The sequence below is a fragment of the Abramis brama genome, assembly GCF_963993115.1.
Source record: "Abramis brama genome assembly, chromosome: 13".
Taxonomy (NCBI): domain Eukaryota; kingdom Metazoa; phylum Chordata; class Actinopteri; order Cypriniformes; family Leuciscidae; genus Abramis; species Abramis brama.
This window is the reverse complement of record NC_139975.1, coordinates 25042455-25059866: the sequence shown is the minus strand read 5'-3', so window position 1 is coordinate 25059866 and position 17412 is coordinate 25042455. Positions and strand designations below refer to the sequence as shown.

At 38.1% G+C, this 17412-nt stretch overlaps 1 protein-coding gene across 2 annotated transcripts; it reads left to right on the top strand.

Moving 5' to 3' along the window:
• The first annotated feature begins 1183 nt into the window (after positions 1–1183).
• smyd5 (SMYD family member 5) lies at positions 1184–15758 on the top strand. Of its 2 annotated transcripts, none has more exons than XR_014608676.1 (13): positions 1184–1323; positions 1603–1711; positions 2732–2871; positions 4743–4864; positions 6317–6386; positions 6508–6612; positions 6931–6993; positions 8342–8412; positions 8514–8620; positions 8882–8938; positions 9116–9298; positions 10510–10580; positions 15045–15758. XR_014608676.1 is itself a non-coding variant. In XM_084132478.1 (13 exons), exons 1-13 carry the CDS (start codon positions 1231–1233, stop codon positions 15187–15189), a joined length of 1248 nt encoding a protein of 415 aa, XP_083988604.1. In that variant the 5' UTR covers positions 1184–1230; the 3' UTR covers positions 15190–15758. The 2 variants fall into 2 exon arrangements, 1 of the variants encoding a protein (XP_083988604.1); XM_084132478.1 differs by having other exon boundaries at positions 9116–9210.
• Positions 15759–17412: the final 1654 nt, after the last annotated feature.

The following is a 17412-nucleotide window of genomic DNA, read 5'->3' as shown; positions in this document are numbered from 1 at the left end:
ATATTATTAACATTTGACCAAAATCAAGCTCAAATGAAGTTATGAAGTTTTTGATCAGCTAATGTTGTGTTTTTTCCCCCATCATTAGTGTGTTGCATTACGTTTTCATCAACTTACGGGTTAGTTAATTATAGCTATCGTGCGCTCAGTTTTTTCAGTTATTTGGCCAAAATCTCATAAAAGACAAAGTGCTTTGCACATGCTTTTTAAAACAGTATTGGCTATGACTCGACGACAAATGCTAGACTACTCTTCTCCTCATAAAACATTTGCATTTATAGTGTTTGTTGAGTAAACGCTGTACTTATTCAAACAAACAGTTCTTTATTTATCTTTGCATTGCAAACAAGCAGAGACGGTCCAAACTGCTTTCACAATAGAGTCGGGTGGGAACTATAGGTTTTTACTGACAGCTTTAGGATCCAATGGAGTAATGAGTTTAGTCACAACAAGCACTTTTCATTGGTTAAATAATTAGCAAAACCCACAGGGTGACCACCAATAGAAATGATTTATAAAAATAAATAAAAATTATGAAATATGGATACGAGATTTCATGAAATATTTTATTAATTTATAAGAGTTTTAGCATTATAGTGAAATAATTTAATGATAATAATGCTAAAAAAAATTATCCTTATCTTAATGTGCGAGGCATATGCCTATGTATAAATCTGACCCTGTACATAATGATGGTTAGGTTGAATTAACAAGGGTGTTTATTGTAGATTTATGTGTTCCAGACAGTTCAATTTGTTTCAGGCATGATCAGCTCGCAAAAATATCAAGTGATTTTGAGCCTTAGTGTATAATTTAGATTTACATTATTCATTTTAGATTACTCTGAAAGAGGTTTTGCACGTTTTGATAAAACTTAATTCATTAAAACCAGCTCGTATGTTTGTTCATAACTATATCATGTTCAAGTTGTAAACCAAACATATTCCCGGGATCCGACTCAGAAGAACGATTCATTCACGTATTTGACGTCACTAGTTACCAGTTGACTCGCCCCGCCTTCCAATGGCACATTTCTACGTTTTTATCAAGAAGCACCAGCACATACTTCCTCCTTTAAGCGTAGCATTTATGTTTATAACAGGCAGGAGCGATATTGTCTTCCAGAATAAATCTATCTTCACAGTCGAGTGTTGACAGTGAATGGAGATGTATCACATGCACACTATTGGTCAATCCAAGGGGTCAGAGGTTGATATGTAAATATCCAACATGGCGGCCCCCGTAGATGACATGTTTTCTCGCTGCGTGGATCCTGCCAAAGCTTGTAATTGCGTGGAGGTCCGATTTATCGATAATGTCAAGGTATGCAGAAGTAGTGCCATGATAGAAATGCCTCCTCATTTAATAATCCAGTTCAGTCATGTTTTCTTAAGAGGTTTAGCTTTGATTATGGTGCTCGCACCCCTCCCATGTCAGCCGGTTTATTATGCCAGAACCTGCAACAAACCCAACATATGCAATATTCATGTTCTCTTAAGTGGGGGCATATATGTGGACATGCACTTTTAAATGGGTTTCTCCTGTCTCATGTTACAGACAGCAGCAGCTAAATATGTGTATTTTGTAATTATATTTCCACAGGGCAAAGGATTATTCGCCAAAAGATCGTTCAAAAAGGGTGACACTATTTTCATTGAGCAGCCTCTAGTTTCATCTCAGTTCTTGTGGAATGCCTCGTACAAATACAGAGGTGAGTGCCTTATAATTATCCAGACGTCCTTGATCATATATTGGTGATGAACGACCTCATCAAGCTATTATTCAGCTTTGTGGATATAACTAAGGCTATACAGGGAGTGGACAATGACACTGAAACACCTAGTTTTAGACCACAATAATTTAATACTATGGTGTAGGTCCTCCTTTTGCCCCCAGTACAGCATCAGTTAATCTTGGGAATGACAGATACAAATCCTTTACAGTGGCCAGAGCGATTTCGAGCCATTCCTCTTCCACAACAGTGGTCTGGTCACTATGAGATGCTGGTGGAGGAAAATGTTTTCTGACTTGCTCCTCGAAAACACCCCAAAGTGGCTCAAAAATATTAAGATCTTGTGACTGCGCAGGCCATGGGAGATGTTCAGCTTCACTTTCATGTTCATCAAACCATGCTGTCACTAGTCTTGCAGTGTGTATTGGTGCATTATCATGCTGATACACGGCACCCCCTTCAGGGTACAATGTTTGAACCATTAGGTGCACATGGTCTTCCACAATGTTTCTGTAGTTCTTGGCAGTGAATCAAGCACAGTAGGGAAGGCCATGATATTGCAGCCCAAACCATCACTGATCCACCTCGTGCTTCACTCTGAGCAGCATGGTCCAGCATGGTGGCATGACAACATTACCCAGGATACCATAGCCCTCCATACTACACAAAGACTTGCTGTCCTGGTCACAGATGAGCCAGAGAGACACACAACAACTTGTCCTCTTTTGAACTCTGTCTCCCATTATGTTGTGTGAATTGCAATATTTTATGTACAGCTGTGCTATTGCTCTGCTATTTCAACATATACACTCTGCTCTTACTGATGAAATATAAAATCAGTGAAGATTGGCCACCAGGCTGCGCATATATTGGTGTGAATCCTACAGCAATATATTGACCAATGTTTCAGTTTCTTTGTCCAGCCCCTGTATTTGTAACTATTTGCTCGGTTGTTCATGTGTCCCTGTACCTGGTGTGTTTTCTTCTTCCCGTATTCAGCGTGCGAGTACTGTCTGCGTGCTCTGGAGACAGCAGAGGAGAATGCCAAGAGGTTGAGTGGTCTGCCAGCTCTGAGTCTGCCTCACCCTGAGCTGTGTAAGGTGCGACCTGACCGACACCAGGCCTGCCCACAGTGTCAGGTACACTTAATGTTAATATGTTCCCATGTATTCTTGATGCCATCTGTAGTGTTTGACCCAGGTCTATCCCATAATCTGGTTAATAATCCGGAATAAGATGATTACATTTCACTTAATATTTTTTATTCTTAATAACAAACAGACTATGTGATATTATTAACCCTGTAAAGCCTGACATGTGAAATAATAGTCAGAAAAACATATTTAATTGAATCTTTAGATGAAAAAGTCTGCATATGTGTTTTATGTTTTGTATTTTATACATCAGGCTTTTATGGCTGATGTAGTATGGTGTAGGAGAATATTGAGCATATATGAGGAGAAATGCTTTTATTCAGAGGCCCATACTGAGGGAAAAATATGCAATTTGGTGCAGTTGCTGATAGTCATATGGCAAGAAAATAATATACGTTCTGAACGCTTGTAATGTAAATCATTGAGATGAGGTCTTTATAACACTAGAGTAGACTACTTACAAAAAATGCATATAAATATCAGTTGTCACGCTACAACTTCTAATAATATGTCTTCGTAAAATGGTATTTAAATGCTTTGTTTTATATCAAAGCTCTGTAGTTTTAATGTGGGGGCAAAACATATGATAAATGAGTATAATGATGATTGAGAAATGAACAAATAAATGTTCCTCAAAAGCAGTGTTGGGTGTGATGCATTATCTTCCCTTAAAGTAAGGGATTACTCTTAATCTTTCTGTAATTTACCGTAATTACAGTTAATTTGGATGTAATTGCATTAAATACTGTATTGATTATTGAACAATTCTATATAAAACAATAGTGGATTTAACATCAAAATTTAACATCTAATGTTTAAATGAATGTTAAAGGTAACCGTCTCCCTTTAAATACTTTGACCCGTTCAAGAATAATTTATGCAAATTTATATTATTTATTTGAAAGAATTAAAAGAGCAGTTTCATGTCCTGGCATTGTTCAACTGGTCGAGGTTGATATGGGATTCAGAAAGTGATTAGAATAAGTACTCCAATACTTTTTAGAGAGAGTAATTAGTACAGTAATCTAATTACACTGTTGAAGACGTAATTAGTAGCTAAGAATCAATTACGTTTTAGAGTATCTTAGCCAACACTGCTCAAAAGCCTGATTTATCATATTTGATTGAATCACAATTTAACATGATTCTTTTTTTTCTTTCTTTTTTTTAATTGTGTTTGAATGGATAATCAAGTAAACTTATGTTACTTCATTCCGGTAAATGTTCATCTTGAAATATTACTAACAACATAAAAGTTATTCTTAGGTTTATGCAGTAAAAATCAGAAAAGATTTCACATGTACCACGACCTGAATATGGACATTTTTACAATTACACTTAAAGGGCTTTTACTTGCTAATAAAAAGTATAAACTATTAGTCTTATAGATTGTGTACAACAGGTTTTGATCACAATGATAATTTAGAGGCCATGCATCAGATATGATACTGTCGGGTTTATAGGGTTAAAACATTTAGCTTTAGATGAAAGACTTTGATGGCTGATGATATGTGTCTTCACAAGGCAGGCTGAGCATAACTGACCAGTTATTGACAAAGATTTTATTGGCTGTTTTTTATTAAACATTATGGAGCACAAGGACATTTTTAAGTCATGATGATCTGCAGAATATGTACTTTGTGCTTTAAAAGTATGTTTTTTTTCCCATTGGAAATTTTAGAGAACAAGTTTTCATTTTCAATAGTACTTGAGTAAAGTACAAATCCCTCAAAAAATAATTTAGCAATTAAACACAAGTACTTTAGTACTTTAAACAGATCCTACCAATGTGTTTTTATAAAGCAGGGTTTGTTTGTGACTCATCCCTGAATGGTCTTCATATGCGTTCCCTTCAGGTGATGTACTGCGGTACTGAGTGCCGACAGGCTGCATGGGAGCAATACCACAAGGTCCTGTGTCTTGGCCCTTCACATGATGATCCGGATCACCCAGTCAACAAACTGCAGGACGCATGGAAGTAAATACTCACTCATATAGACTAGGGCTGGGAATCACTGGGTACTTCACGATACGATACGATACGAGATACATTGTTCACGATACCGATAATATCACGATATGGCGATACTGCGATAATCGATATATTATCAGTAATAACTCACAATATATCATGTTTTAAGAAATAAAAAGATTTTTTTTTTAATTAGGAAAATGAATCTCCATTTCGTTTTTGGATGAAACACAATAACAAAAACAACTTGTGTCTTATCAGTTGCAACAAAACAGTCACAGACACTATTTTTGTTTTGCTGCAGATGATTTTTTTCACTCGGGAGAAATCGAGTGGAATCGGTGATGCTCGCATGGTCGCGGCTCGTAGCGTGTGAGAGGAATTACAAGCCGAGCCGAGCACGTTACAAGCACCTCCCGACCTCCCGATAATTTTTAAACATGTTTTTTCACCAGCTCTCCCCTATTGCCGAATCATACACAACCACGTCGATGGGGCTATACCTCAGTGGCAGCAACCATACAGCATGCGCATACACTGTCACTGTCTCACACACACACACACACACACACACACACACACACACACTTTGACGCGATTATCAGTTAAACTGATCTCACGACCTCCCGAGTGTCCGAACTCGCACCGTGTACGCCCGCCCTAACGGCTTTTAATATCGATACTTGGCAAGAGCGCATCGAGAATCGATCGCGGGAGAAAATATCGCGAGATATCGCCATATCGATATTTTGGCGCACCCCTAATATAGACTACTTATGAATGCCCTTATAGACCTTATGTAGCCCTGTCTTTTTTCATCGCTGTGCTCATTGTGTTCTGTCTTCCGGTTTGTATTTGTATTTTTTTTTTTAAATCTTCCACTGACATTTATGACATCTGCTTTAAACATTACAATGCTCATGATAACTAATGCCGCGTTCCAGGCAACCTGTAACCCGTGTTTTTCCAACTCGTAACTGGGAGTACATCGATCTAGTACGAGTTCACGGGTGGGAAGTCACGGGTTTGACTGCCGTTCCAGTGCACTTTCACGGGTATAAGGTTGGAAAAACACGGGTTACAGGTTGCCTGGAACGATGTACTCCCAGTTACGAGTTGGAAAAACACGGGTTACAGGTTGCCTGGAACGCAGCATTAGCTCTACAAGTAGTAAATCCACTTCACCAGCTAATTACTCTTCGACAGCGATGCCATAGAAATATTCAGAGCGACCGCAAAATGGAAGTTCAAACACAAGATTCAAAAGATGGCTGAGCGCTTGTTTCTCTAGCGCATAAGGTCTATACCGAAAGTATTATGCAGAACTTTAGAGTCCTTGCTTTGTCAGTAATTGATTGCTTTTGGTTTGAAGGCTGTTGGTGCATAGGCATTCTTTAGCATGCTAACCTTGAAATATATGACTCTGCTCTTGCATTAAATTGTTTCCATATTATCCAGGAGTGTGCACTACCCTCCTGAAACCTCCAGTATCATGATCATGGCAAGGATGGTGGCCACCATTAAGCAGGTTATTTTCCTCTATTTATTGGTCTGAATAAAGTGTCTAAGAGGATTGTTTGCCTAAATTAAATGTAAGTAAGTATGAAATAACTTCTAACAAGCAAAAACTGCTTTTGCTGCCGTTTCAGGCTCAAGATAAGGGACGCTGGCAGAGGTTGTTCAATCATTTTTGCAGTCGTACAGCAAATGAAGAGGAGGAAATAGTTCATAAATTGTTGGGAGAGAAGTTTAAGGTAAATAGAAAGTCCATAATCTTTTTTGTACATTACTAAAGCATTTCAATGTCATGCTTCACTCTGCGTCATCAGGTTTGCCTATTCAGAAGTTTGAGTTTTTAGTTACACTTTATTTTAAGGTGATATAGTAACATTGTACTTACTCAAATGTACTTACTATAGAGTTACGGTTTGGGTTTAGGATTGGTTACTTGTAATTATGCATGATTTACTTTTACTACTATAGTAAGTACATCTAGGAACATGTAAAGTCACCATAAAATGAAGTGTTACCAGGAAAAATGCCCCAAAATACAGTGTTGTTCCTTTCAATAGGGACAGCTGGCCTTGCTGCGTAATTTGTTTTCCACAGCACTGTACGAAGATCGTCTCAGTCAGGTCAGCCGTCGACTCTCTCTGTCTGTCTGTCTGTCTATAATTTAATAAAAAGCAAAAGGGTCATACAAAAATTAAACTACACACTCCTTGCCAATAGAATCGCCATTGACTAGTACATTTTTTAGTTTATTTGCCAGACATTTGGGTTGTAGTCAAGACCACCTAAACTGAGACCAATTCGAGACCAAGACAAGAACAAGACTTTATAGGGTTGAGACCAAGACCAGACCAGCACTCCTCAAATTCATCTAAAAGATGAGAAATATCTTATATTTAATCAAAAAATATTATAAAAATAATAAGACACAATATAGCTGTTTCCAATGAAATCACTAACCATAAAATTCATCTTTGTGTTGCAGAGGTTGCACAGAAGTAGCATCTGAATTGGTACAATTACACCTGCATAAATAATGTTCAGATTATTTTAACATTAAAACATTAACATTATTTGACGGAATCATTTATTCAACTGATTTGTTCAAAGCAGCTGATTAACATAACGAAACACGTTGCCGAATTAGCAAAAACTTGTCTAAAATTAGTCACTTAATATTAACTTATTTATTATTGAACGTTTGTGTAAAATCAATATCACATTTGCATTCGTGCTCATATTCATGAAAAAAGCTCAATTCCTCTTGTGATTTTGCTTAATTATAGCCTGTATAATTTTTTTAGACAATCCTGCATTGATTTTGAGCCCGGCAGCACAGTAACAAAAGAAATCAAATTAGAAAGAAGTTATTGATTGCGTTTTAAGCAGTAAGTTTTACTTCAAATCACATTGATGATGTTAACAAATGAATCAGACAATGCATTGGCAATTTAGTGGTGTCCTCGCTAACGGTTGTGGGATCGACCAGTCTTGAGATAAAATCCTGAGTCTTTTTAGTCTGAGACCAAGACAAGATCGAGTACAAATGCGGTCAAGACCGAGACAAGACCGCGTGTGTGTGTATTTACGTATGTATGTAATCCATCAAATCAGCTTATCTTCATAAAATGGCACAGTTTTACTTTATTCATATGTGATATGATCTGAAAGCAAAACAACTACACTTTTAACATCAGTCAAACTTAGTTAGAACTAGATCATGTATGAATGAAAATTTATGAATGCATATTTGTCATTTATTGCTGGGCAATTGTTGCTTGGGCACTTTCCCATTGGAAATGGGCAATACATTTCTGTCTGGATAATTTAGATAGGTCGTGGGCCCTGTGTCTCATCTGGTTGCCCGTTGACGGCAACATTGCTCAAAAAGTTGCCCTGTGCATCATCACCTTTAACAGGAATGAAGGATAGGGCAAATGTTTGTAAAATTAACTTCGTTTGTGTATATAGTGGTTCTCTCCAGAAGGATTTCGCTCTCTGTTTTCGCTCGTTGGGACCAACGGTCAGGGTATTGGCACCAGGTAAACCACTCAATACAAACAATCAATATTTTACCCTAGAGAGATGTATCCAGTAGAATAATGTTCCTCAAGCGATTCTGATCTGACGTGTGTGTCTGTAGTTCTCTGAGTCAGTGGGTTCATGCGTGCGATGCACTGGAGCTTCCCAGCCAGCAGAGGGAGCAACTGGATGCTTTTATCGACCAGTTGTACAAGGACATCGACAAAGGTAATTTTTCTCTCAGTCTCCTACCTGTTTCTAGCGCTCAGATCCTCACACACTCGCTCACACATTGATCTGTACACTGCAAAGATTGAACCCATCTCTACGTTTGACATCTACTTCCTCAAGCGCAGCTGAGACAGACACACATTTTACCACTTAGACGGCCATCGATCTGTGTCAAATATTATTGTTTTGGGCAAAAGTGTGAAATAAATCCAAAAGATGAACGGCTTTCGTAGATCTTGTTTTTTTTTTCTGTTACAGAAACCGGTGACTTCCTCAACTGCGAAGGCTCTGGACTTTTCCTGCTGCAAAGCTCTTGTGAGAATTGTCTTTATTCATATTGGCATGTCTTTCAGTTTGCACAGCTGTGATAATTTCACATACAGTAGAAGTTGACTTTGAGTTGCAAAAATCAGGTCAGCTTAACAAATGAGGCCTGTCTTCTTGCTCTACTAAAAGAAGTGATGATTTATTACCGTTTCCGTTGTTGTACAGGTAATCACAGCTGCGTTCCCAATGCGGAGGCGTCTTTCCCCGACAACAACTTCCTCCTTCACCTCAGCGCACTCAGTGACATCAGCCCTGGAGAGGTCAGAGGAGGATGTTGGATAATAGATGCTAAGCTGATGCTCGGAGGGAGGGTCGTAATATTCTAAAGCCTTGAGTGTTTCATTGTCGGTAGGAATTACAGTCTAGACTCTGAAGATTGGAGCAGTTTTGGCAGCTTGTCAGTTAGATTGAAAAGGCCTACATCTGCCTGCCTTCGTGCTGGAGAGGTAGAACATCGCACAGATTTATTTCATAGGTTTGTTTATCTGAATCATATTAGCCAGTGGATGACAGCTCATCATGAATTTTTTATAGCTTTTAGTAATGAATTCACATTGTAGAGCTTCATGAATTTTTATAGGGTTACCTAAAGCCAAATTTGTTTTACCTTTGTTTTCTGACACAGTGACCGTTTTTTCTCATCATGTTTTGCGTTATAGCCAAGCGGATTTGTGCACAGAATTATATTGAGAATGCTCATTAAGTTCCTGAATGTGATTTGAAGTGAGGTAGTAAACAGGATGTGGATTTGCTAGGAAGTAGAATTAAATGGGGGGAAAAATCTTGTCATGTCATTCCAAAGCTGGGGGGGGGGGGGGGGACACAAATGAAGATTAACTAACGTTCAGAAGTTGAAAGGAGTTAATAGTTTTATCCAACAAGTGCTTTAAATGCAAGATGCATTAAATTGATCAAAAGTGACATTAAAGACATTTTATAATGTTACAAATGATTTCTATTTCAAACAAATGAACGGTTTTTAGAACAATTTTAAGCAGCACAACTGTTTTCAACATTGATAATAATAAGAAATGTTTCTTGAGCAGCAAATCATATTAGAATGATTTCTGAAGGATCTTGTGACACTGAAAAATTAAAATATTAAAATAGAAAACAGTTATTTTAAACTTTTGAACCGGAGTGTATTTCCATACAATGACTGTGTATTGATGGTCTGTCAGCCTCCAAAACGGACAAAAGAGAAAAAATGAATGCTATGAATAATGATTTACATATTGCTCTGGTTGTGACCAAAATGAAAAAATTGTTAGTGAGCATGTAGAAAATGTAATTGTTTGTTTACTTAAAAAAAAAAAAAAAAAAAAAAAAAGGTTATATTTTCCATTGTAAATAAGTAACACCACTGTGAAACATTATGAGAGTGATTACTCCCACAGAGTAATTTCATGGCTTTGGCCAATTTATAAAACAGAAAACCATTCTTCTGTATAACACAATTCTGAGTCATGACATAACTGCAGGAAAAAACAAATAAATAAAACAAATAAGAGTTGCTGAGTTGTTGATCATCTCATGAATTTCTCTCATTCTTTCTGTAGGAAATCTGTATCAGCTACCTGGACTGCTGCCAGAGAGACAGGAGTCGTCATAGCCGGCACAAGATCTTGAGGTAAACGAATGCAATCCCTTGTTTAAGCATTCTCTGTGAAACTGCCCAGCTGAGTCTACCTCCAGAGAGGATCAATGGCCTTGGTCTCTGGCAGCAGCTCTCGGCCTGGATAACCACAGGGGCTGTTGACTTGCTGCTGGGCCCCTGCTCTTCTATTGATCAGTTACCTGTCAATCGCAGCAGCTATACCGCCTGGATAACCAATGAGGGTTTGTTTGGAAATCCCACTTAATCTATATTCACTTTATTCCTGTGAAAAAAGCCTGACTTCACCTTGAAAAGAACTGCTGAACTTCTTGCCTGTGAAGTCAATATTAGAGACGGATATATGATGGATATTTTTTATCTTCATTTATTATGGAATAAGGGTAGAATGAAAGCCCTAATAGGGTAGATCTCCAATGTATTCTGGTGCATTGGAATTAAGAAATATATGTGGTCTAAACACTTGAGTTTGAAAGGTATATACAGTGTCTAGGCCTATATATATATACAGTGAGGAAAATAAGTATTTGAACACCCTGCTATTTTGCAAGTTCTCCCACTTGGAAATCATGGAGGGGTCTGAAATTGTCATCGTAGGTGCATGTCCACTGTGAGAGACATAATCTAAAAAAAAAAAATCCAGAAATCACAATATATGATTTTTTAACTATTTATTTGTATGATACAGCTGCAAATAAGTATTTGAACACCTGTCTATCAGCTAGAATTCTGACCCTTAAAGACCTGTTAGTCTGCCTTTAAAATGTCCACCTCCACTCCATTTATTATCCTAAATTAGATGCACCTGTTTGAGGTCGTTAGCTGCATAAAGACACCTGTCCACCCCATACAATCAGTAAGAATCCAACTACTAACATGGCCAAGACCAAAGAGCTGTCCAAAGACACTAGAGACAAAATTGTACACCTCCACAAGGCTGGAAAGGGCTACGGGGAAATTGCCAAGCAGCTTGGTGAAAAAAGGTCCACTGTTGGAGCAATCATTAGAAAATGGAAGAAGCTAAACATGACTGTCAATCTCCCTCGGACTGGGGCTCCATGCAAGATCTCACCTCGTGGGGTCTCAATGATCCTAAGAAAGGTGAGAAATCAGCCCAGAACTACACGGGAGGAGCTGGTCAATGACCTGAAAAGAGCTGGGACCACCGTTTCCAAGGTTACTGTTGGTAATACACTAAGACGTCATGGTTTGAAATCATGCATGGCACGGAAGGTTCCCCTGCTTAAACCAGCACATGTCAAGGCCCGTCTTAAGTTTGCCAATGACCATTTGGATGATCCGGAGGAGTCATGGGAGAAAGTCATGTGGTCAGATGAGACCAAAATAGAACTTTTTGGTCATAATTCCACTAAACGTGTTTGGAGGAAGAAGAATGATGAGTACCATCCCAAGAACACCATCCCTACTGTGAAGCATGGGGGTGGTAGCATCATGCTTTGGGGGTGTGTTTTTCTGCACATGGGACAGGGCGACTGCACTGTATTAAGGAGAGGATGACCGGGGTCATGTATTGCGAGATTTTGGGGAACAACCTCCTTCCCTCAGTTAGAGCATTGAAGATGGGTCGAGGCTGGGTCTTCCAACATGACAATGACCCGAAGCACACAGCCAGAATAACCAAGGAGTGGCTCTGTAAGAAGCATATCAAGGTTCTGGCGTGGCCTAGCCAGTCTCCAGACCTAAACCCAATAGAGAATCTTTTGGCGCATTTCCACTGCATGGTACGGTACGGTACGGCGCGCTTCGGCTCGCTTTAAATGGTACCACCTCTGTTGAGGTTCCAAGCGTACCGTACCAATACTAAAATGTGACGTGAAAACACTGCAGATCACTGATTGGTCAGACAGAATCATCTCTACCAGCATCATTGTATTTACGACACGAGACACTAAACCCGCTAGATTTAAATAGCCAGTAGACAACAGCCAACGCTGTAGCACCTGTTTTAAAAGTATTTGCTTCAAAAAAAAGAGTATAAACTTCAAAAAAAGAAATGGCTGAATCGTGGTCAGTGGACGAGGTGCACATTCCTCTCGTTGGTTGCCGAGGAGCGGATGGGTAAACACGGAATGATATCATGATGTCATGGCAGTAGAGACGGCAACTATAACGATCAGTCCCACCCACTTTGAAGCGGTACTAACTGCAGTGGAAAAGCAACCGAACTAAAGCGAGCCGAACCGTGCCGTACTGAGTCGAGTCGTACCACGCAGTGGAAAAGCGAAGCGAGCCGAACCGTTCCGCGCCGAGTCGAGCCGTACCGAGCTGTACCATGCAGTGGAAAAGTGCCATTTGGAGGGTGCTCAAACTCAGTGTTTCTCAGCGACAGCCTAGAAACCTGACTGATCTGTGTGGAGGAGTGGGCCAAAATCCCTCCTGCAGTGTGTGCAAACCTGGTGAAAAACTACAGGAAACGTTTGACCTCTGTAATTGCAAACAAAGGCTACTGTACCAAATTAACATTTAATTAACAATTAACAATTGATTTTCTCAGGTGTTCAAATACTTATTTGCAGCTGTATCATACAAATAAATAGTTAAAAAATCATATATTGTGATTTCTGGATTTTTTTTTTTAGATTATGTCTCTCACAGTGGACATGCACCTACGATGACAATTTCAGAACCTTCCATGATTTCTAAGTGGGAGAACTTGCAAAATAGCAGGGTGTTCAAATATTTATTTTCCTCACTGTATATAGTTTTATGCAAAAGTTTGGGCATCCCTGATAATTATCAACATTTCAATTTATAATCTGCTGGGCTTTCAAAGCAGCAACTTCATTTGGATATAATTTATACCTTATGGAAACAGTAAGATTTCAGTTCTGAAATAACATTTATTGAATCAACAGAAACAACACAATGCGAGTCATAACAAAAACAGATGGGTCCAAAAATTTGGGCACCCCATTGGGATTATCACATCAATATTTAGTATAGCCTCCTTTTGCTGAAATAACAGCCTATAGTCGCTTCTTATAGCCACTGATAAGTCCCTGAATTCTGGCTGCAGGAATTTTGGACCATTCTTCCATGCAAAATGCCTCCAGTTCAGTCAGGTTTGATGGTTTCCGAGTGTGGACAGCCTGCTTCAAATCATTCCATAGATTTTCAATGATGTTAAAGTCTGGGGACTGTGATGGCCATTCCAGAACATTGTATCTGTGTCTGTGCATGAATTCCTTGGTAGATTTGGAACAATGCTTTGGGTCATTGTCCTGCTGAAACAACCAACCCCGGCGTAACTTCAATTTCTTGACTGATTCTTGAACATTGTTCTTAAGAATCTGCTGATGCTGGGTGGAATCCATGCAACCCTCAACTTTGACAAGGTTTCCAGTACCTGTGCTTGCCACAGAGCCCCATAGCATGATGGACACTCCACCAAATTTTACAGAAGGGAGCAGGTTCTTCTCCTGGAACGCTGTGTTCTTTTTCCGCCAAACAAATCGCTTCTGGTTGTGACCAAATAACTCTATCTTAGTTTCATCTGTCCACAGCACATTATCCACATTAACACAGCTCCATTTTCGAACTATATTTCTGACTCTGGTGACACAGACCTTAAACCTTTGTGATAACTTTTTGTACCCTTTTCCTAATTCATACTGATGAATTATTCAATCCCAATATAAAGGTTTGGAATATATATATATATATATAAACACAAAAGTGTTGTATGACTTCAGAAGACTTGGAATATAAAAGCTGAATATCAATTCTTATATTTTCAGTCAAAAAAAAACAAAAAAAGTTAAGCTAATAGAACTGCAACAGTCGGGTTCCGGAAGTAAAAACTCCATTAATTTTCTCCATAGGGAAATTGTTTTTTTTAACTTAAACCTTTAAAGACAACCTTACTGTGAGCTACGAGGTTGTTAATCTATTTTGCTTCTATTGAAGCCGTTTGCCTGCATTTTTTTTCAGTGAATTTTTAAAATAATCATGTTTAACAATGGAATTCCTGGTGAAAATAGTCTCCGATTACGAATGTAATCATGGTTCCCTTAGAAGGGGAACGAGACACTCTCTATATATATGTATATTGTATTATATACAGTATATATATAAAATCAACATTTGTAAATGTAAATGTATAGTTTTATATTTCTGTTCTGTTTTTAATTCTAAGTTAAGTTACCTTTGTCCTTTTTGTCCGATTTTAAAAACCTTTTTTGCTTCAAATCAAAGTTTATAGTGTTGGGATTCACCTCGTAGCTGATTGGCTTGGTTCACGGCTTATAACTCTTTAATGAAGACTTTTATAAAATCCCTATGGGAAAAATGAATGGAAAAAATACTTCCGAAACCAGTGCCAATGAAAAAGGGGCGGTTGCACTCTATACGGGTTTGGAAGGACGTGAGTGTGAGTAAATAGTGACAGAATTTGTCTTAATTTAGCTTAATTTGTCTTTTTAAATGATAAATTACACCATTTTCCCCTCTCATTTTCAGGGAGAATTATTTATTCATCTGTTCCTGTCAGAAATGCATGTCCCAGATGGATGATGCGGATATGACATCAGAGGATGAGGAGGAAGTGGAAGGAGACGGCGAAACGGAGGGAGACGATTTGGAGGATGAAATGACAGATGTGTGATTTCACTCAGGCCCACCCGAACCACTTCACTTGTCTGTTTGTGGACCTATTCCATGTGATCCTGAAACCCTCCACAGGGCATAATATCTACAGCAGTTGAGAAGCCAACGTCACACTCACAGTAGCAGTACAGCTGTTATAACCTGCATCAAAGCCTATGCAAAATATAAGTGCAGTATTTTTATCATGTGCTTTATTTTGTCATGATTTCTACCATGCAATGTCTCATATAATGCAAGATTTATTATGTTTAATAAGTCACTCAAGACACTGGTTTCATATGCAGGATTTAAATTTGATTGGTTAAACTGATTCGATTTTTGTTTTAGAAATGTTTAAGACACAAGTAGCCACACACACACACACACACAAAACTGTGACCACGCATGAAACATGATCAGTCTGTGCACTTATGGGTTATATTATATGACGACCATCCAAAAGAACGTGGATTTTCCATTTAATCACATCTGAGAGAAACTGTACAGTAATCAGATAAAGTGACCAGCTTCATGTTATACTTTAAAGTGACTGTAAGTCAGCCAAAATTAAAATACACTTTACTTGGTCTTTTTTTCTCTTTCTTACAAAAGAAAAAAATATTTTTTTCATTATAATCTTATGTATGTAAAGATTAGCTCAACACCTTGAAATTACTTTTCTTTTCAGCTGACAATAGCTAGGTTGCACTGGTGGAGAAAATATTAAACGATTTATAGCCAAATAACTGTTTAACCATTATTTTAGCCAATTATTGTAGCTAAAGTAGACTTTCTGAAATCTTGCCAGTAGTAAATGAACATGAGGCTATGGCAATAATTACAGTAGTTATATGCAATAAGAAGCTCACAGAAATTTGGTGTCAGTGGTGTCCTCTACAATCTTTGTATAAAGACACAATCCATAATGTCTTAAAACAGCTTTACATAAATGTTCTTAATTCCCTGTGAGCAAGCCCGAAGTGATTATTGTAAAAAATAAAGATGTTTAGGTAGTGAAGGGAAGCCACGCTCATTTAGCATGTATGTACTTAGCATTGAGTGAACGTGCACTACCGGTTAAAAGTTTGGAATAATTTATCTTATGCTCACCAAGGCAGCATTTATTTGATCATATATATACTGTAAAACATTAATATTTAAAATAACTTTTCTATTTGAATATATTTTAAAATGTAATTTATTCCTGTGATCAAAGCTGAATTTTCATCATCATTACTCCAGTCTTCAGTGTCACATGATCCTTCAGAAATCATTCTAATATGATTTAATGCTCAATAAACATTTATTATTATCAATGTGGAAACCGTGATACTCTTCCATTCAAAAGTTTGGGGTAAGTAATGTTACAAAAGATTTCTATTTCAAATAATGTTATTTTGAAATTTCTATTCATCAAAGAATCCTAAAAAAATACAGTGTCACCGTTTACCTTATAATATTAAGCGGCAAAAACTTAATAAGAACCATTATTAATAATAGATGGCCGATAATAATTGAGCAGCAAATCAGCATATTAGAATGATTTCTGAAGGATCATGTAACATCGAAGACTGGAGTAATGATGCTGAAAATTCAGCTTTTTAAATTGTAATAGTATTTCACCATATTACTGTTTTGCAAATGCCTTGCACAGGAATTGAATGAGAAATATTGTGATGTGTTCATTCCCAGAAGAAATCTCAAGACTACAATCGAGGCATTTGAGGGTTTCAGAAACAGCATTTAGAGAATAACTCCCTTTGGAGTGATTTGTACTTTGTAGACCTTTTTCATTCTCAAACAGCAACATTGCACTCTAAAGATATAACAGTAGTTAAATGGTGATGCAGGTATAATGTTCCTTCACAGTCTGGCTGATATAGGCTGTAGTTGGCAGTCCTGTGCTGATGCATAGTCTTTTGAAATCCATCCTAAACGACTGGAACAAAGAAGGCAGTGGTCAGTGACGTGCTTGGCTTATATAGGGTCTAGTTGGCTGTAGTTTGCAGTCTGAGATCCGTCCTAAACGTCTGGGAATGATGCAGGCAGTGGTCAGTGAAGTGTTCATCACTGTAATGCTTGTGTAGGCTGTAGTTTGCAGTTGTCGCTCAGCAACAGATGAGGTGGGAGTGGGATATGAAGCTGGACCGAATCAAACTCGCATTCACGTCTGGCTCCGATCTGTTATCTAACGCCCACTGTTCACGATCCAATCAATTCTTGATGGATAAAATCAAGTCTT